The sequence below is a fragment of the Microplitis demolitor genome, chromosome 5 (assembly GCF_026212275.2).
Source record: "Microplitis demolitor isolate Queensland-Clemson2020A chromosome 5, iyMicDemo2.1a, whole genome shotgun sequence".
NCBI classification, from domain to species: domain Eukaryota; kingdom Metazoa; phylum Arthropoda; class Insecta; order Hymenoptera; family Braconidae; genus Microplitis; species Microplitis demolitor.
This window is the reverse complement of record NC_068549.1, coordinates 20,933,584-20,956,795: the sequence shown is the minus strand read 5'-3', so window position 1 is coordinate 20,956,795 and position 23,212 is coordinate 20,933,584. Positions and strand designations below refer to the sequence as shown.

At 25.9% G+C, this 23,212-nt stretch overlaps 1 protein-coding gene across 3 annotated transcripts in view; it reads left to right on the top strand.

Moving 5' to 3' along the window:
• LOC103579403 (tachykinins) overlaps window positions 1–22,733 on the top strand; it is a 31,975-nt gene extending 9,242 nt beyond the window's left edge. For 2 of the 3 annotated variants that reach the window (XM_053739127.1, XM_053739128.1), the window contains exons 2-7: window positions 20,336–20,558; window positions 20,647–20,946; window positions 21,108–21,362; window positions 21,717–21,927; window positions 22,226–22,468; window positions 22,607–22,733. In XM_053739127.1, the coding sequence (XP_053595102.1) occupies window positions 20,337–20,558; window positions 20,647–20,946; window positions 21,108–21,362; window positions 21,717–21,927; window positions 22,226–22,468; window positions 22,607–22,617 (1,242 nt within the window). In that variant the 5' untranslated portion in view covers window position 20,336 and the 3' untranslated portion in view covers window positions 22,618–22,733. The remainder of the gene's footprint in view (window positions 1–20,335; window positions 20,559–20,646; window positions 20,947–21,107; window positions 21,363–21,716; window positions 21,928–22,225; window positions 22,469–22,606) is intronic. The other variant, XM_053739129.1, reaches the window with a different exon arrangement.
• The last annotated feature ends 479 nt before the right edge of the window (window positions 22,734–23,212 follow it).

Sequence of the window (23,212 nt, the reverse complement as noted above, 5' to 3'; positions counted from 1 at the left end):
TTTAAAAAACCGCGATTGTATCGAAAAAATGAACTTTAATTGTTCTTCGGCACGTGTTCTTCTTACTTAAAACGAAAAAACTAAATTCCCCATGTATTTTTTCACTAAAAAGAAGCTTTTTATGGGGCGCCTAAGAAAATTTAATTTTTAACGACCACCCTAATATATATGTGTATATATATAAATTATGCCATTTTGGGAGATGAATTATTAGACGTTTCTTAAAATCCCATTGGAAATGTCACTTTGATTATATTTACAAACTTGCTCACATTATTATGCCAAAGTTCATGCTAATGAGTCAAGAGAATTCAATATTTTAATTTTCATACAGAGCGTTCTCAAGTGACTACTAACGAATTCCTAATAACTGCACATATTTTGAATTGAAATTATTTCAGTACTTTGACGGCAATAAATTATTTTTGATATGAAGGAATTTCTTTTCTTATCGTGAGCAAGCATTTGAAAGAATTTGGAATTTAAATTAACGTTACCACAAAATAATTGTTATTAATATCTATAAATAAAGTTTATTTAAATATCAAATTAGACAATCTAAATTCAGTGGAGACTTTACATGTGTATTGATATGGAAAGTATGGATCTTGTTTGAAAGTAATTCTGAGAGAATTCACCTTGAGGGGGTATTGTTCGTATTCTCTGCTATAAATAAATTACATGTTTTGATATTTTTATTTTTTTTACAAAAAAAGATATTGTTGTTATTACTTTACGGTATTGAATGATATAAACTTTCAATTCAAATAGGAAGTTTTAAATATACATATTTATAGGTGCGAATAGTCAGGAAAGGGCCGGAAAAAATGGATGCGAAAATTATTAATCAATTTTTTTTTTTTTACGGTTTTAAATTATGATTTGTAACATTTATTATTGTTTTTCAGTAATTTGAAATGTATGGGATGTTTTTTTAGTATAATTAAATATAAGTTCTGCTTCATCAATTTTTAAGTGTAGAAAATAAAAAAATTAACTTTTTTCGGTGGAATTATAAAAATACCAAAAAAAAAAAAAAGTACACGTTCATTAAATTTTTTTTAAAGTCAGTCTATTTTCATGGGGCAAAATGGCGGGTCTAAAATTTTAAATTGAAAATTATTTTATTTTTAAACTCACGTCTTGTTTTTCCCTGATATGTATTCTATATTTATAGATATATGTAAAAAGATATTACAGAAAGTGATAAATGAAAATGAGGTTTTAAGGTTTTGATTAAATTATATCGAGATGATGAAAGTTTAAAATGAAAAGTAAATTTTCCCGTTCTTGAATTGATACTCCCAGACGTATTTCTGTTATTTCAGTTAAACTTTCTTGTTATATACATTGTGTATATAAAATAGTACAAACATTTTCTCGCTTAGAATATTAACTATGAAATTGTTTAGATTTTCATGTTTTAAATTACAATACTTCAGGAAAATTTTATCAGTTATCTGTTTTAACTTTTCCACGTCGTAATAGTTTATTAACTCAACTCATAAGCGTTACATTTATATAATAACAATAATAATTTATTTTAACCATCGAGTAGTAACGTGATTAATTTTTGTTGCAAAATTATTTTATATTTATTTCATACTTTTTCAAAAGAATATTTAATTTAGTTTCAATAATAAAATTTATTTCAAAATAAAAATTAAAATTGGGGACCAATACACTAGATATTTAGTAAATCAAGATGTTAAGAATGATGTTGTACAGAAAAAAGTAAATAAAGACGCGAGAAAAGTGAGAATGAAAAAAAGTTAAACAAAAAACATAAAAAGGTAAATAGAATGGGATCTTAGAAAACGACACTGCGAACTACAAGGGTCATTAGTAATAAAAGTAGACGTAGAAGAGGTACAAAAATGAGTAAGAAATAATGTTGAAGAGGGTCAACCCTCAAGCTATTTTATTTTTATCCAAAATTTTTTACCATTTATAAAATTTAAATATTTTAAAATTTTTATTCGCACTGAAAATATAAACTCACAGTATTATTTTTTACAAATATAATTTTAACATCATCATAAATTCACATCTTGTACTTCCGTTTATTTCCTTTGCTATCTTGCATCATGTCGTTGTCCCTTTTTCTTATACTTTAAAACAATGAAAAAATTTATAAGACTCGAAGCGGATGAGCTTTAAGCCAAGTTGGAGAAACAAGCAAAGAAGAGTCTCTTGTTTTTTTTTTTGCTCTTTTTTGCTCCATAACTCCAACATCCACTTAAATGTCTATGACACTGACATATTTTCCGCTTTTCATTTTAAACCTTTTTTTTTTTAATATAATTTACTGTATCGAAAAAATAAATCTCATTTAATTAACTTTTGTGATAATCGAGCTTCAGTAAATAATTAATACTAATCGTCTTTAGATTTTTCAAATTATCAAAACAATGAGCTTTGTCAACTGTTATTTTACAGTTATGTAATATAATATCGCATTAAAGTCATTCACTTTAGCATCGGGTTTGCACAATATTAATACTTGTAATAATAATTATAATACCCTTTGAAACAGTTATATGCTTGCGAGGATTCAGATACAATAGGAAATATTTTTCAAATTCACGATTTATTAGTTTGTTTGAAAGGTATTAACTTCCTGAACTAATTAATTAGTTTATCAACACAACCAGATACTGTAGAGGTATCGCTTTTGGCCACTGTAAGCCAGTTTTGAACACTTCAAAAATTTGAATAAAATTTTTGCAAAAGACGCAATAAAAATTTATTTTTAAAATTTCGCGTCACTAATTCCAAAAGGACATATTTTTGTACACCTTTTTGGACTTTAGAATTTTTCTAAAACCAAAGACTTATTCTGGAGCTGAAAATTTGGAAAATAAATTTCGAAAAAAATAAAAAAATTTTTTTTTTCAATTTTTAGCTATGAAATAAATTTACAGGATGATTGACCATGAAAAAAAAATTATACGCTCTTTTGGTTTCGTAGATCAAAAAATCGTAGGAAAATATGTCTTTTTGGAATTAGTAACGATGTGTACATAAAATACTTTTATTACGCTGTAACAGTGAAAATTTTATTTAATACTTTTTCATTAATTAAAATGGAGTATTAAATGTCAAAACATAGAGCAGTCGCCATAAATGGTACTTGCACTCTACTAAACAATTTTAAAATTCTTGATTAACTTTTAAAATTTTTTGTTACTAAATTACATGTTGCACTTAAAATCCATGTTTTCATTGTTTTGTGCGCTCATTCATATTTATTTTTGTGTGTGAATACATGTTGTTTTATTTTTATAATTCCCTAGCTAAGCTTTTCATCTCTCGCTTCATTTTATGTATGGAAATATATACTGATTGAAGAGGAAAATAATTTCGCGTAGCTCCTTTAAATTAGTAATTTTTAGTTCTCGTGGGAGTATTTTTTAATTTTTCGATGAGCGTACTCATCAAATCAATTCAATTTTTATTCGCTTCAATATAATTATGAAATCTAAACTTAATAAAAAATTTGCTCTTTCTTTCAACCACCCAATCGTTGAATCAATTTTTTACTCACCGAAACTTTCATCACTTTTCATTTAAACAATCCAATGAAATCATACAGTTCGCCTCATATTTGCTGTACGCAAACATTCAAATTAAAGTATCAAATAAAATCTACCCGCCGAAAAAAAAATAAACTTAAAAATCCTTTAATTACTTTTATCGATTTAATTAACTTAAAGTATATTTAAATCTACAGCCAACCCTTGCGTTTTTTATTTCCACATGCAGCCAATCGCATCACAAAATACATAAATTTTACATTATTACCAAAAAAAAAAAAAAAAGCATTCAATTTATAAATATTTTCAAATTTATATTCAATGCAACCTTTGATTAAAAATTCAAAAATTTACTATTCATTAAAATCCAATGGTTTTATTTATACATATAAATATATATAGATATATTTATATATTTTAGAGGATACCAATTAATCATTACTGTTGATTGTAATAAAAAAAAACTCGGAGACAAATCAACGGATCCATTGAATAAAATCTCATCGTAACACCAAAGGTCGAGTTTTATCGATTAAGCTCTCAGGTTATTATTTTAAAATCTCGATCCAAGAATACGTAAAATAAAAAAAATGAAATACTTGCATTTGCATTTGACCATAATGACTATGGAATGGCTTAAACGTTTTTATTTTTAAGTGCTTAATCCTTTTATCGTGTGTACGTAGAAAGTTGTCCAAGCGTTTATTGACGGGCTTTATCGCTACGTAATTTTCATCTGACATTTATTTATTGCCAAACGTTATCTTTTACAAGACGTAAATCTACTTGAGTACAGTTATTATCGAGCTTTTAACTATACAATCAAATTAAAAACCCACGCTCTTTAAATTTATGCATTTCTGTTAAATATAAGTGAGTCATTAAACATCCAATCGGCTGATTGATAGAAATAAAAATAAATAAAATGTTTTTATTGATGATCTTATGTATGATATTTTCAATGGATTCGAATTAAAAAAATCATTTTTTTTAGTCTGTGACTTTATGCCGACGTTCTAGAATCTTAGTTTATTTTTACGTACAATGACTGTTTTATCTATAAAAAAAAAAAAAAAAAAAATTTTGAAGTAAAAGGTCGATTTTCTGGTTGTTTTTTTAACCCGGGTACTGTTTCGCTCTTTAAAAAATTCTCGGGTCATGATAAAACAAAGTTCTATTGTTCTTTGTTGAGATAAAGGATAGACAAATACCTTTGTGTTATATATCCATCTATATATACATGTTCATGTAATATATTTTTTATATTTAAGATAAAAATTTTTTGTAATTTTTAAACTAAAACTTACAGTATTTTTTTAAGGACTAAAATTGTAGGACATCAAATATCCTTTCCGAAACACATATATAACATGTAAATATTTTATATATTTTTTGAAATATTATATATCGCACATGAGCTTCGAAATAATTCAATTGAATTTCCATCTATCTGAAAATCGGAACGTTTTCGCGCAACGAAAAATAAATTCACGTAATTTGACTGCTTAAGGGGTAGTTCCGGAAGTCGGGGTGGCCTAAGATTTTCGGCTGACATACCAGCATCTATATGCGAAACATTTCAGAAATCTAGTCTTTCAGTAGATTTTTTTCTTTTCAATTTTTTTTACTTAATTCTACATGAAATATCATTTTTGATAATCAGATATTTTCATATTTTTATACATATAAGGGACCGAATATTATTGTATACACAAGTGAATAGAAAATAAAAGCGTTGATTACAGCATATGAGTAATTCACGCACGTGCCAACTTCATTTTCGTGTCTCCAATAATTATTATATAGCTCTCTATACATACATTTATATCATATAATAATCTTGTGGACACTAATCCTACCCTTGTTTTTAGTGTCTCTGTAAATAATAAATGTTACGCACTCGATGCGAGCAATTATTTGCTCATTATTAACTCATTTATTATTTTAATCTCATATTTTTATTTATTTTTTTTTCTCCAGATTATATTACAGTTGATTTCTTATTAACGGCGAGTGAGTGCATATTATGTAACATAATATATATACTTATTTTTCTATTTTTGATCGCGTGAGATTTTCAACTCACGTGCTATTGATTTTTCCAAGTTTTATTTTTCTTTGTTATCGCGTGAGAAATTTTTCCCTTGCAGTTTTTTAAAAATCAAGTGTATTTACTTCCATTACTCAATTTTTCCCTTATTTCAAAATTTTTAAGTACGGCTAAATCAAAAAATAATTAAATATTTTTTTTTTTTTTCAAAAATTCAAATGATCCAAAAATTTTTACAAAAAGCCCACAAATCCTAAAATTTAAAAATAACAAATATCTAAAAATTATTATTTTCATTTTTTCAACTGTCGATAATTGAAAAAATTTAATTAATTACCAAAATTGTGAAATTTTAATTGAAGCTTAAAACTTCAGCTACAAAATTATTTTTTGATGAACTTTCACATGATTTTTTTTTTTTGGTGGGTTATGATAAATTGTAGCAACACTGATCTTTTAAGATTTACTACTCCCTATAACGCGAACGGATTAACGTCAAAAATTAAAAAAAAACTTGAAATTGAAGCTCAAGTAGTAAGTTTTCATGTCAATCCATTACTAGAGCAAGAAAATTATCTTCTTAATTTTTATTGAACATTATAATCAAACCTTACATTCTTTTTACCGATTTTTGTGATCAATCATTCAATTCTCACAATTAAAAATCAGCGATATTTAATTTCACATGAAAAATACTTGATTTTTTTTCCTATAGGCGGTTAATTAAAAATAAAATTTTAATTGAGCAACTAAATAAAATAAAATGTGAAACAGTTTGCGTCCAGAATCTAGGGTCCAGAGAATTACAATCGAATCATAGAATTCAAACTAGTATGATTAGAATCTCGAGTTGGTAGTTCGAAGTTGTTAAGTCAATATGGACAATAGAAACACTAAAGATCCATTTGATTCTCTTGTTTCTACTGGGGATTACAGTCGAGTCCGAAGATACAAGAGCTTTGATACCATTACATTTTATCTCTATCTAACTTGAGCGACAGTAAACTTTAAATAAAGACTTCATCTGTTATAAAGAAAAAAAAATCCACAGATTACTTCAGTTATTTATTAATAAAAATTCTTATGAGAAAATCTACAGAATTATTCAATAAATAAATATGTAAAAATCAAAACACATAACAAAAGGAGCTATTTACTAGTTGGATATGCGGTGAAATATTTGATGAGATTAATTTATTAAATATGAACAAAAATTAAATAAAAACCTCAAGAGTCGAATGAAAGAGTGGCGCGAAACACGCTACGTTAGTTTTGTTTGTTAATTTTTTTGCTTTGTTGATTTAGTATGCAGAATAGAAATAGTGTAGTGATGTTGAGCATAACTTTCATTCAGCACGAAGTCATTTATTATTTAATAGGATTAGTCGCGTTTTATGACGTAATAAATATTTGATGTCGAGCAGAGGAAATTTGTAAATTATTGAAATTGTTAAGGAGAAAACTTTTTTAAAAAAGTTCTGTTCTTTTGTGTACATATTTTAGTACGTAAAGTTTGTGATAGGGGCAGGTATTTATCAAGAAGGAAAATAATTTTAGTTGTAAGAAAAATTTTACGGATGGTAATTAATTATTTGTTCGTTTTTGAAGAAATAAAGTTCCTTTGATAATTTTATGTTGGTGTAGAAATTTTTTCATTTCGAATCAACAGTAAAATTTCATGGTCAGAATCAAGATTTCATAGAGTTTGAAAAAATTTATTTAAAATTTTTTTTTATAAGTTGAAGACGGAAATTTGCGGTATATTAAAAGTATTCTAGTACAAACACCAGAGTAAAATTGGAAAATAGTTGCCGTGGGCAAGCCTTTAAAAGTTTTAGTTGTTTTCAAGATCCAAGAGCTTGAAAATATTATTCTTAGTAATAAATAAAAATAAAATAGATTCTGATGCATGGGAAATCTATTTCTGAAGAAAATTAAAATTTTTATCCTTTTTATCAATGACCCACGTCTTGATTTTTCTTTGTTTCCTTGAGAGGCGATTCCTATAAAAATTGAAGCCTAGTATGACTATTTTAATTTACAATTATCCAGTATAACCAATAAATAAAAATTATTTAAAATAACAAGACAAATTTTTAAAAAAATTTCATCATTTATTAAGTGATAAAAAATACTTAACTAAATATATGCTAAAAAAATGATATGTAGTAAAAAATATTAAAGCTCGTGATAGAAATTAACTTCTAAAATTTACAATAAAATATTTCCAGTGTAAAAATATAATAATCATCCATAGTCGCTACTGGAGTATAAATCGTTTTGATCACAAGATTGATTGGGTTTCCAAGTGGGACTGACATATTTCTGCACATAAGTAAGATGATATTTATACCCATCGTCATTGTTACTCTTAACGTTACAATTTACAAACGAACAAGTTCTGTAAAGAGTCAAAGGCGCATTGTTTCTTTGATCCCCGCCCTCGGGCGCGTATACAAACATTTTCCTTATGTCTGCTTTGCCTTCGCTGTTTTCCGGTTTAACTATCTTTGGAAACGTAAACTCATGAAGTCTCACTTGTTTTTTCTTCCTACCTTTCTTTAAATGCGTGGATTGAACTATCGGAACAAACTCTTCTTCATCTTCATCTTCATCTTCAGTTCCAGTTCCATCTCTAAGTCCATCATTGCAGTTACAATATTCAGTCTTGCATGTTTCTTGCTCGACCCTCAGCTCTTCGGGTTCCATTTCTCTGCTGATTGTTTTCAGAGTTTCACAAAGCGACGTCAAAGCTTTTACCGTATCTTCGTCATCCGATTTATCAACGTTTTCACTTGGTTCAATTTTATTATTTTTAAGTGACGTCTGACATGAACAATCGGCGTTTGAAAATTTTATCGGTTTAAATTTATAAGACAATTCAATATCTGGTGAATTATTATTATTATTATTTATTTCATTTTGCATTTCTTGTAAATGTGATGATAAGCTTCGGTATTCTTTGCTTATATTTTTTAAATACTTATCACATTTTTTCCAATTTGCTGGTAATTTTTTTTTTTTTACACTATATTTATTACTATTATCACTAGGGCAGTCACATAAACTTTCGCTGGAATTTCTATCATTATTATTATTATTATTATTATTAAAATATTTTTCTGGACAGTAACATCCGAGTGAACAAACAGAATTACTTTCAAAACAGCAGTCAATCATTTTGTTTTGATGATTAGTTTTTAATTTCGGAAAATTTTTATTATCATTTCTTGAAATTTTTTCCTGATTCTCGACACTGTCCCTCTTATGTTCAATCATCGATGATCGCCTGTATAAACTTTCGCGAGATTTATTCATTCTTGACGAATGTTTTTCTTCAAAATTTAAGTCCAATTCAGTTCCGTCACAATCGTTTACTCTTTCAATAGTCCGTTTAACTTTAAACTTATTTTTATTTCTATACAAATGTCTAACAGAGGAATTGTCATCAGTTTTTCTACATCCTAATTCCGTATTCGGTAACTTAAATTTGTTTTTACATTTTATATCACCCGAGGAATTTGAATCACAGTAGTCGGCACTAGTTGGCGACTCTAATAAATTTGTTGTATTTAATTTACTCTTATGAATTTTATGTGAATTTTTTTTTACCCTGACTCCAGAGCACCGGCTTTTATTAACGCGTTTTATAATTTCGATGCTCGCTATTTTGCTTTCATCGGGAAATTTTGTTTTGCTTTTTTTGCGGTAACTTTTTTCGATAATTCGTGGCATGTCACAAAGAGTTGGATAAATAGATCGAATGGAAACTGATGAAGATTCTGAAGCAGAAGAATCATTAATAATTTGATTACTACTAAAATTTTTATCGTCAATTTTACTACTATTTTTTTTTGACTTAGTTCTCGTTACTGACGTACGTTTGTTGTGTTTTTTTTTAACCGACAGATTTTTCGTAAGTTTTTCTGGTGATAAAAGTTTTTTAGTACCCAGTAAAGTTGAACCACATGTACATTCTAATTCCTCGTTCATGTCATCGCCACTACTGAATTTACTTTTTACCAAGTCTTCGAGATTTCCCCATGGACGTTGATCCCATGTCGTTATTTTGTCCTTAATACTTTTAAATTCTGCCATCACATCTTTATTGTTTATTTATAACCTTGTTTTTTTTATTTGGATTTAAATTATTTAAAATTGAATTTAAATTAAACCTTGACGTTGACATTTATAATTTTAATTATTTTAAATAAGTCTTGATATTATAAACACAGACGGTGAAAAAATTGAATAGAAAATAAAATAATTTAAAAAAATTTATTTTTATAAAAATTGTTAAAATAACCTGATTTATATATTTTTATTTTACGTTATTTGTTATTTATACAACTTCAAGTTATTAATTTTTTTTTTTTTTTTTTAATAAAAAAATTTAATTAAGTAAATTATTAACATTAAATAAAATAAAGTCCAGGAGAGGACATAAAATTCAAAATAAATTTTTTATTTTTATACAAATTAATTTTTTTACTATTAGTTATTTTTAAAATGAAATTTTGTAATTTTTGAAAAAAAAGAAAAAAACGAATTCAGAAACTTTATTAATTTTTTCATTTTATTTTACAATGACTTAATATTTAAATTACAAATAAAAAAAATTTTGAAATTTTTATTATATGATCTATATACATTTTGAAAATATAAATTATTGAGTTACAAAAATATTAGGTTGAAATTTTCAATACAATGAAAATTTTAAGTGACAAAAAATTTTTCTGTGTCCATTTTACCTCATGAAAAATTTTTTTATAAATCAATTCAATTAAAAAAAAAAATCTTGTAAAATAAAAACAACAATTCAAATAAAAAAAACCCTTTTATATTTTTAAAATATTGGCTATTTAATATTTATAAATAAAAAAAAAAAATTACCACATAATTTATTAATGCAAAATATATATATACATATATATATATACATATATATTAATATAATAAAGTCTAATTAGTCGATCAACTCTTTGAGGTTTCTCTTACGCTTCAAAAAGCTTGCTTTCCTCCGCACTAGTTCGCCGTCAGCTGTTTTTATACCACCACAATATAGTCCATAATTACAACCACCGTAGCTGTAAAGATCCAATAATTTTTTTAAAATTTTAAATAAAAACAATAAATTCAAATAAATACTCACTTGTATCTGCCAGCTCTAAAACTAGAGTAAGATGGTATGGAATTAAAAGGCGGCCAAAGTGAAAATTTATTGTCATTTGAATTAAAATCAAAGTCTTGGTTGCATCTCAGTCCAATCCACGGTCCAAGAAGTACAATAATTATAATTAAAAAAGTACTTTGAAGGGCGATTGGCCAATGGTAGCGCAACATGTTGCTCCAATATTCACTGACACCTCGATCGATCTGCGTTCATTCAACCGGAATAGGTGTGTGTTATATAGATTAAGATATAGATATATAAGACACGATTAAACTGTCAGAGGGTTGATGGGCAACTAAATCGTGCCTTGAGCTTGATATAGTCACTTAAATTAAAGGGCTATCGCTTTAGATTGAGAATACATTCTTACCTTTATAGTCTCTAGACTTGAGTTTATCTTGAATTTTCTGACGTTCATATTCGAGTTTTCTTCTAATCTATTACCTTTACCTGTATCCAGGTTTCTATGCGCTAGTGTCGTTTCTGCTGATGTCAGTTGTGACTTTAGTCTGTTTATTATAAATAAATATAAAATAATTTGAATACGAAAATAAAAAAAAGCCATTAATTTTAATAAAAGGCAGCGTTTAATGTAAACTCGCTGTATTCTAAAATGACTTGAGAAATTTATTAACGAAGCTAACAACGTAGTCTCGTAAACTGCTTGTGTAAACACTGGGGATTCATGTGAAAGCTAATCAAACTCACTTGGAATAATACCAAGATGTATTATACATATACACCCCCCTTTATATATATATATATATATATATATATATATATATATATATATATATATATATATATATATATACATCCATTATAACTTATTTTTCAAAGAGTCTTCGTAGTGATAAAAAATTTACTCACCTCCAATCGGAAATTAAACAATCTGCAGAATGCCCACGGCGGGCATTTAATACTTTAAATGGATAACTCATTAATTTGACCATTCTCATATTTTTTTTTTTCACATAAAAAAAAAAAATTAAATAACACGAGAAATTTAAAAAATTTTATTTCAACGAAAAAAAAAAATGACTCAACTCATAAATTTATGTGTAGGTTATCTTTTATTTTTTATTATAAATACATATGTGAAATTTTTAAAAACAATTGAAAAATGTAACATCAATTTTTTTTTTTTTATCAAAAAATAAGTATGTGCATCACGTGCATGGAAACATTAAAAAGGTCAGGTAGCGTTAGCGCCCTTTTGCAATGATGTGAGTTGAGGGTTAGCAGTTAGGTCAGCAGATTTTTCCCAAAGGTGTTTTTCACGAGATTGATTGCGAGTACAAATAGTCTTGTGATGGGTATAGGGTATAAAAAGCGTATCTACGATTTTTAAAATCTCAATGGTGATCATTTTTTTATTATTCATTTTACTATTTACTCCTTACTCTTCTTCTACTCTGACGATAATTGCATCTTTCAATGACGTAAATGAAAATAAAAGTATGAATAATATAGGAATAAAAATAGAACGAAAAAATTTATTTAACGATCGATTGAATCTTGTCTGTCTTTTACAGGCTTTTTTTATCTTTTATCAAGTCTCAATTTTTTTTACGACAAATAATTCCAATAATAATTATAGTTTTTTTTTTAACTTCAATTTTTTTAGTTTTATTTACGATATCTTAGAGATTATTCAACATTTTGGTTATTCAAAAATACTCTCAGATCAATAGTTTTAAATATATATATACATTTTTGAAAGTTTAAAAAAAATTACGTGTTAAGTAGGGTCTATAGAAATTTTTGTCCAAGCTTTTCTCTCAAAAAAAACTTCTAAACGCAAAAAGAAGAACGAGGCTCGATGCATTGCTCTATAATCTAGCAACATACGTTTTCATTTTTCAAAAATATGCTTTTGTTTAAGAGAAAAACGTGGAGTGCAACAGAGATAGTACCGTTTGTCGACTTGAGTGTGACAGAGAAAAAAGTTCAGACTCCTCTTAAATAAAAGTGTTTCTTTTCAAACTGCTTTACTTTTTAAAATATTAGACTTTCGCGATTTTTGATAAGAGCTAAAATTATTGGAAATCAAATTTCCTTTTCGAAACACATATATAACATATAAATATTCCATAAATTTCGTGAAAATTGCAAATATAAGTTTGGAGTAATTACACCATGAAAAAATTATTATTATATTTTTTTTATTCGTTTAATAATATCTCGTAATATTTTTTTTTTGTAGAGACGGTACTGAGGATAAAAAAAAACTTTTTTTTTATGAATTTAAATTCCAATAAATATTTAGTTTTTATATAATTCATATATTTGTATTATTTCTAGCTTCAAGCAAAAAAGTATACATTTTTTAGTACATGCATCATTACTTTGCGTATTGAAGTTTATTGAACGCTAATAAAATAAAATTTTTCATACCATGAATTGAAAAAAATAAAAAAGTTGATCAGATGATTTATTTTATCTCCGCATTTGACATTTAACGGAAATTTTAAACTGACCCGTAAAATATCGTGTCAATTAAAAAAAAAAAAAATTTCAAAGTCCATTTTTTTTTTTTTTTTTTTTTTATAAAAGCACTTTTCAATAGCGCGTTAAAAGTTTATGAGTGATATAACAAGGATGAAAACGTCCTCGATTCACTTGAGTCTAAGTGTCAGAAATTTAAAAGTTTAATTTTTCAGTTTTCTTTCTCAGCAAAATTAGTTTTGTAATTTTTATCTAAAAATGATAATAATATTTTTTTGATTGAAGGCCAATAGAAAATTGTTAATTATAACTTTTAAGTCGACTTTAATTTTAAACTAAAAGAAGTTGCATTTAATAGGTTCATAATTATATTAGAATATTCAATGGATCTTTTAATTAAATTATTGAACTCTTTTATTACGGACTTCAAAAGAAACATAATTGAAGATTTTTTGGACGATTGATACGAGATTGGTTATTACATTGAGAAAAAATTTCACTCGATTGATTTTCTAATTTTTAGTCTTGTTCGTTGTCTTGTAAAATATTTACGTGTTCATAAGTTGATATATAAAAAATATATGACTGTTTTACTTGTCAGTGATTTGATTTTGAGCAAGTAGTTAAGTTTTTCTTTTTTATTATGAGTAATCCACTGACCTTTAAATAAATAACACGTTAATTAAGGGCTGGTTTAACATCGCAACATTTTATTCACCACAAAAAATAAATATTTAATAAAAAAAAAAAATCAGCGAGTTTTATCACAACAAAAATATCCATTGAAACTAACGTTTATTGATATACTTCCGTACGACAGTCTCTGAAGTCTCTTGTGTTCATTTTTGTCTTGTATCCTCATTCAATAGAGTATTGTTGTATACCCACACACACGTACACAAATATATATGTGTTTATAGTATATGTTTGCACTGCCCACATAACATAAGTGATAAATACACTCGACGTTTATGAAACAATCAAGGATTTCCACAATTTTCAAGTGTACTTCAAAAAAACATATCGCTAAATTTTAAATCAATTCACTTTATTTATGTTCGAGTCCCCTTTATTTCATATATATTCATTATATTAATATTATTATTTAAAAAGAATATAAATTTAAATGATAAAAATCTAATTTTATTTTATTTCAAAAATATCTAGTACTTATTTTATATACACAGGAAAAAAGCGTTTTTTGGAACAAGAAAAATGTTTCATTATGAAATGAGAACAAAAATTTTCTCAGGATTAGATAAAATTCTTGACGCAAGAATTTATTACTCACCTCAAAAAATTTTTTCTCGCCCCAAAAAAATTTTCGTTTTATTAATTCATAATGCAAAAAATTTTTCTGGGACAAGTGGAAATTTTTCGCGGCAAGAAGTTCTTTTGTTCTGTATACATATATATATATAGGGGAAGGTCGTACAAAACCGGGACTAGGTAAACACAAAAATTTGGTAAAAAATTTTTTTAAAAATTGTTATTAATCGTCGTTTACTTTCATCATAATTTTTCTACAATTTTAAGTGTCCCGAAATTTCTTTCCAAAGCTTGTTTTCCGAAACTTTTTAGTAGACGTAATGTATTGTTGGGTACAAAAAATACATACAGTGTCTTTTCCGCCATATTTAAATTTTATCCAAGTTATTTATCTTCGATAATTTTTTTTTTCGCTGTCTTTAGTTATTAACAGTGTTGCAAATCTCTTTCTTCACTCAGACTAAATATAAAAAATTTCTTTCTTTGTAATAGTCATATTTTTTAATTTTTTTTTTCGAAAATGCTCTCTTTTCCCGCCTGGGGAAAAATTTTCTATGGCAACTAGAAATTAGATTTAAATACTCAAAATGAAAAAAAAGAAAATTTTCCATACCCAAATTTAAAAAATTCCATTATTTTCTTAGCGGTCCCGTTTTGCCCACTCTCCCCAATATACATATATTATAGAGTAAGTACATAACTTGGTAACACTGACTTTAAAGCTCGTTGAGGTAAAGTACGCAAGCTTAAGAACTATAATATGTATCATCAAGCTTGAGTAGATGTTAGATAAGATGAGTTATATATAAGTTAGAAGGTGATAATGACGGCGAGGTTGATGGAAATGATGATTAAGGTGGGAGTTATCATATCACCCTTAGCCTCTATACCCTCGGGTGGTTACATATATTGAGTTTTGCTGAACAATTCATATGATAAAGGCGGAAGAGTAACACTTAATTTATAATTAACATTAGGCTCAGCTTAATTAAAAAAATTATAAATTATTAAGTACTTTCTATTAAGGCACACAAAATAAGTGTTAATTAAAAATAATCACGATTTAGTGAACCCACTTAATTAACTCGAGTTACGTTTATTTTTAAATTAACATTAAAAATGACACTTATAATTAACATTTTTTTTTATGACAAAAGTCATACATTATAAATTACAAATGATATAAATTTACATATTTTATACCATAAACATTTACCCTCATTATTAACAATTAAAATTACCTTTTAATTAATACTCATAATATTTAAAATGTATTTACTTTCCTTATTATTTATCTTACTCTTCAAATGATAAAATAAATTATTCATATATTAATATAACATGAAATTATAATTTCTTATTTTAACAAAAGTTTTCACTCAATTATTAACGAATTAAATAATCAATTATTCATTTTTTGAAACTTTTTATTAATAATAATATTAATGAAATTTTTTTCTTTTTTTTTTTTTAAACAAAGTTGATAAATTTTAATAGTTATAATTTTAATACCACGATAAAAAAAAGTAAAGTAAAAGTAAACACCAGCTTATTGCACTTTTCCTGTCTTTGCTCTTTTCTTATTTCTAATGGATCACTGTGTATCGAATTTTTTCGCTACTATTTACTAAACTCTTGTCTATAAAAAAAATCTATAATCAATTTAGTCTAATAATAATTAATTAATTACCTAAGTAATTAATTAATCCATTCGTTCATTAGTGAACTAATAATTCTCCATAACCAAAACGTGATACTAGAAAATTATTAATCGTCATGGTACATCAATTGAATCAAAGAACTTATTAAGTAATTAATTAATTTATATAAATATATATATATATATATATATATATATATATATATATATATATATATATATATATATATATATATATATTATAAATTTAGTACTCGTGTAATGTAATCTACAGCAATTAAGCATGGTGTGAAAATACTTGTTTCTGATATGCATTTTCCAGGACGTGATTTAAAACCACAATAGTACCTGTGGTTGTTGAGTTATGATTCAATTGACATGTAGATTAAATTGATGTTTATATATGTATATATTTACCTAGTATGTATCGATTATGTGGATTTCAATCGGCATTTTAGTGTTTCAAGTTAAATATTTTTATTTATTTTATTTTATTTATATTTCTTTTTTTAATTTATCATGGTATCAATTCCATTTTATTTTGTTTTAATAAAACAAATGATTGAATTAATTAAAAATTGTTGGTGCATATTGAGATTGATTTGAATTTAAATATTAAAAAATTTATTTTTAAAGTTGACGTAAGGGTAAAATTTCAAATTCTGGCCAAACTAGTCGAGATACGAGAAAAATGCATTGATATAATTTTGTAGGAAATTTAATTTTCTATTAAAAAGGTATTTATTTATTTTTTTGTAAGTGTGGCGGATTAGACAGAAATTTGATTTTTAAGATAAGAAATTTTTCCATTTTTTTTTTAACTGATATTTTACTGATCAAACTTTGAAAATTAAATTTGTGACTAAACTACAAGTCTACACTTTTTTAGGAGATTGAATTTCCTACAAAAAAAGTCATAAATTTTAATGTAAATCCATTGGATAAAACTGTAAAAATTTTAAAAAGCAAAATGAATCCTTTGATATTATTACTTTAACTTTATCTCCCATTAAACAGATAATTTGCATCGTAAATTTTTATTTTACATAAAACATACTTTGCTGATTAGCCAATCAATAAAACTAAAAAGAAAAATATCCTTTAGTACTCTGAAACTTTCCTCAATTTTACTCCCTCATTCAACCCTTTCAAAAATTTTAATTCGATTAATTACAAAATTTTCATTCTTAACTGCTTACACAAATGTTTACCCTCCAAAAAAAATGCATAAATTGTTCTCAAGATCTCAAGACCCATTACCGTAAATTACCGCTTTAGTTATCTCATACTTTCAAAAAATATTTAAAAATAAAATATTAATTTTCCTATCAACACTAATTATCTCTGCCACTACTTAATTAATTGCTATAACTACATCGTAATATTATTATATAATTATCAAATATTATGAAAGCTCAAGAGTTATTGATTATTTTCAACATAAATATTTTTAATTAATTTAGATAAAATTATTTTAATTAATTATTCATAACCTTATAATTAATTAAAATGTTTTTTTTTTATATATTTCATACTCATATATATATATATATATATATATATATATATATATATATATATATATATATATATATATATATATATATATATATGTAATAGGGTGAGATAAAATTTTTTTTTAATAGTTTATGGATTAAAACTTTTACGCGGGAAAATAAATTTCAAAGACTTTCCATTTATCTATTTCATTCAAATGAAAAAACCGGGAAATTTAAATTAGCAATTTCTAATGATCGATATTACGAGTTCACATTCTTTTCAGGAATATATTTTTCAAATACTTAAATATATATGTAGCGCATACGAGAATTTAAATTATGCCGTTGGTTTGAATTTTCCCTCATTCACTTAAGGGAATATAATTTTTTTCATTTTTTATTTTTACTTTTTATTTATCATCGCAGTTGTATCGACCGATACGACACGAAAGTATCGCGTGACTTGACGCATTTTTACTAGTACACCCTAGTATGATGAAAACTATTATACACAGTATTTAAAAACAAATACATCTCCATTTCTTTGGCGCGAAAAAAAAAGCAAAAAAGAAAGAATTAATAACTTACAAAAGTTTTTACTGTAGGAGGGATTTATTGAGAGCTACGATGGGTGAGAATAAAGTGATAAATGTGTTAACTTTTATAACTCACTTTTGCACGGATAAATGTATATATTATTGAATGACACGTGCGAATAATATAAGATGTCTAGAAAAGATCCGGTCAGAACGTGATTGTTTGGATATTTTATTGAATGTAACTGATCTTACGATTGATGAAATAGCTACTGAAAATACTCGAGGGACTCGACCCTCGATTTTATGCCGGAAATCTAACAACAAAGTTGTTGAAATAATAAAAATCTCTTTAGAACAAACGATTATTTAAAAAATTTTTTTTATTCAATTTTAATATTTTGATTTTCCATTGTTTAAGAACGTATTTTACTGTAAATTCTTTGATAATAGCTAAAACGTCACTCTTATCAAATATGTCAGTGTATAAATTTATCGAATTTTTAAGAAATTTCTTATGTTATTCTGCTTCACCTGCATAATTTGATTAAATATATTTAATTCACAATTTTAGTCTTCAAAACTTATGAAATTCCTCACTTTCAATATATATATATATATATTCTGTCAAAGAGCTACAAAATCCTTTTCATCTTAATAAAATTCTCTCTTTGTAAATCACGAATTTTCTATCAAAGTACCAACGGCAACCAGGATATTCAATTACTTATTTGACTGCTTCTTACACAATAAAATAAATAAAAATAAACCTAGAATTTTTTAAACTTCCCGCTAAAGAAACTTAAAATTTTTAAAAAAAAGGAAGTTATAGTTTCAGCCAACAAAGTCAACTATAAGATTTCTCTACATCATAAACATTCTAAGTGTCATATAAATTATTTAAAATATTTCCAAGTGCATACTGCTTGAAATAAAAAAATGTATGTACTTGATATATATTATAATGCAAATACTATTTGTTATTTCAAAGTTAACATAAAACACTTTTTACTTATTCTCTCCGTCTAAAAAAAAATATTAACATTGCATTTTATCCCGTAGTTGATATTCCATGGCTTCTTCTTGGTTTCGCATCAATTAGAACAAACACTCGCGTTAATTTACATTGTACAAAATAAATAAATAAACAAAATATATTTACCACAACTTAAAGTGAATGAAAAACTTAACAATTAAATATAAAACCCACGAACAAAAACAACAAGAAGAGCAGATGTGAAAATTTTATCCTCGGTTCGTTAAACGACTCGTTGAAAAAAAAAAAAAATTAAAAAACATCTTGATTATTCACACATTACGTGCCTTGACTATTTGACTCCATTACGTCCTTTAAAATATTACATTACTTCTCTAAATAATTCTTAAAGTACATTCAACATTTTCCAGTTCACCAAATTCATTCAAAAATTTTTATTCTAATTTTATAAAATTATCGATAAATTATTTCTGCCGAATCACTAAAATGTCTTTGAAAAATTTTGACCAAATAGGCCTCATACATTTCGAAAATCAAATTACTCGGGGTAGGGCCTACTTTTTTTTATTTTACTGTCCAAAAGAGCAACAGTAAAAATTTTTTAAGGTCAGCTCATTTTGCCCCGCATTTTAAATTCTTACTTATGACTGAGTCATTTTACTAACAAATATTTATCAATATTTTTAACATTTTTTATCGGGTGCGTTTTGTATGATATTGAAGTTAACCGAGGTCTTATAATTTTTGAATTTTTTTAAAAGCGATAAATTGAAAAAGAAAAAATATTAACAAAAAATACACTTGTGGCTTTTTTAATTTTCTACATGTGCATATTTTTATTTTTTTTTTTTTTTTTTTTTTTTATATTAAATTGCTTAAAAGAAATCCGAAAACTGTTAAGTGTCTTCCAAGTTCAAGATCATGAGTTTTATACCCCCCCCCCCTTACCCTTTATGGGTCATAATTTCTTAATTTATTTAATTAATGATATTTTGTGTTTGTTATTATTTTTTAAATAATTATTTTATGAGTTGTAAGTATTTATAATTTTATTATTTTTATTTTTAAAAATTAACTTTTATTTCATTTATTTATTTCTTATCAATTCAATGTCTATATATATTTTTTTATAACATTAATATTCATTACAAATAATTTTTATTACAGAATGTATGTCAGTTCAATAATTGTCAGTGTTTTATTAGTAACTAAAATAGTTGCCGAAGACACAGCATTTAATAACAACAATAATGACATTAATATCAATGAAAATGATAATGTTTTAAAAAAACGTGTCGCTGCAATGGGTTTTCAAGGTACGCGTGGTAAAAAAGACGCTAATAATTTTGACGATGATGAATTTTCTAAACGTGCAGCTATGGGTTTCCAAGTAAAAATATTTAACTATTTATTAATTAAGTTAATTATTAATTAATTTGGTTAATTAATAATATTAACACAAATATTTATTTGCTTAGGGCATGAGAGGAAAGAAAGACCCAACGGGCCCAGATTCAATGGACAATTTGGTAGACTATGAATTTGAAAAACGCGCCCCGATGGGTTTCCAAGGAATGCGTGGAAAAAAAGATGAATATTTATCATCACTGACTGATGATTTTAATGACGGATTTTATCATGATGATGAGTATGACAAGCGGGCCCTGATGGGTTTTCAAGGGATGCGCGGCAAAAAAGATTCGCCGTTGGAGGACGAATATTACAAGCGTGCAATGATGGGGTTTCAAGGAATGCGCGGAAAAAAATCAATTGAAGAAGTAAGTCATTTAATAAATTATTAAATATTTTTAGTTACTGAGAAAAGAAAACTGGGTCCTACTGACAAAAGCGAAACTGTTTCTTTTTATCAGCAATGAGCAAATAATTTTTATGATGATTAAAAAAAATAAACGATAAATATTTGAATTTTTGAAAATAGATTTTAGATGAAATCGAAAAAAGGGCTGAGTACTACGGGATCCCATCAGACAGAATGTCGCTCAATGATTATATAGATGATTACGAAAAACGAGCATCTGCGATGGGTTTCCAAGGGATGAGAGGCAAAAAAGACGAATACGAAAATTTTGAGTGGGAGAAAAGGGCCCCAATGGGGTTTCAAGGAATGCGTGGAAAGAAAGCTCTTTTACATGAACTCCAGGAGCTTCAAAAAAAGGCTATAATGGGCTTTCAGGTACTTACTCCCCTAAAAAAATTTACTTATTCATTGAATGCCACTTTCACATATATATTTATTTTTATTCTTATTTTCCCAGCACTATAACGCGATCCATTTAAATTTTCACTTCCATCTACCTGTTGCATAAAACATTCCTTCATTCATAATCAGACGGCTCATTCATGAATTTGTCTTTCGTCTATTGTACTCACAAATTTGCTAATATACGATGATTTCTTAAGTTATTCAGTAAAGTCCTCGTAAGACCTGACGAATTTCAGAGGAAAACAATACGAGAATTTTTAATTTTCTTTAAATTAAATTAAAGCTTTGGATGTTTTAACTATTGAGTTTTTTTTTGTATTTTAGGGAATGAGAGGCAAAAAAAATGAAGAAAATTATTATGAGTATCCTGTGGACTCAAGTGAGTTTGGTAAAAGAGCTCCCGTGGGATTTCAAGGTATGCGAGGTAAAAAGGACGGCTGCAAACGAGATATGAGATTTGTTGGAATGAGAGGAAAGAGAAATGTCCCTGGATTTTATGATATCAATGATTATCACGACAGCCCTAAATCGTTAGGTAATTATTACAATTCACACTTAAATTTTACTGTTATACACTTTTTTATTCGTCCATTACTAATTTAATTGTAGAAATATTATCACGAATGGGAAAAAATCCTTTAATTTGAAATTCAGAAGAATATTTTCATCTTATCAATTATTTTTAACTGTCAATTTTTCTTGTAAAAAAATTTATTAAGTTATGGCTGTACAACTAATAATTTAGTAAATGATAGATATCAAAAATGACTTTAATTAGATGTTTATGAAATTTCTCGCAATCTAAAATAAAAATAATTAAAATTTGATTACAGATTCAAGATTTATTGACACTCCCATACATTTTGACAAAAGATCATCCTATGGTTTTTTTGGTATGAGGGGTAAAAAAATTCCACGATGGGAAATTCGTGGTAAATTTGTCGGTGTACGCGGTAAAAAGTGGGTATCACAAAATTTTGATAATACCGATAAATCAGTAACTAATGGCTTTGATAAAAAAAATAATAATAATGAGAGGATTATTGGTATTAAAAATGAAAATTCTTCTAAATTCAGTAAGTCAATTATTTAAAAAAAAATTATTTTTTTAACTAATTGATTACTACCTAGTTATTTATATATTTTATCAATAATTAAAACCTATAATATTAATAATAATAAAAATAATACTAATTACTTAATATTTTCCACAGATAACCAGTAATATGGAAAATTGTCTTATATTTATTTACTTGAAATCTGGAAAATAAAATGAATAAATCCACGAAAAATTAATAAAACCTTTGACAAATTTATAAATATGTTAGATACTTTCTTTAATAATAAACCTGTGTCAGTATTAATTGTCTTTTAAAATAATAAATATTTTACGTTATTGTATCACTACTTGTTTGATTGTTTGCGAAATGAATTGAAATAGACTATACCTGAGCAAGAATATTCATATATGATCTATATGATCATATATGATATCAGATATAATTAGATATGCTATTGTACGTGATTATATCTATAAATATATGAATACCAGTAAATGGCAAAAAATACAAAATTAATTTAATCTGATCATATATAGTTATATATGAACATATGTGATCATATATAAACATAAATAGTCACAAATGAACATGTATGGTCATATATGATATCAGATATAATTATATATGATATTGTACATGATTTTATTTATGAATATATGAATACTAATAACTGACAAAAAATACGAAAATTATTTTATCTGATCATGTATAGTTATATATGAACATATGTGATCATATATAAACATATATAGTCACATA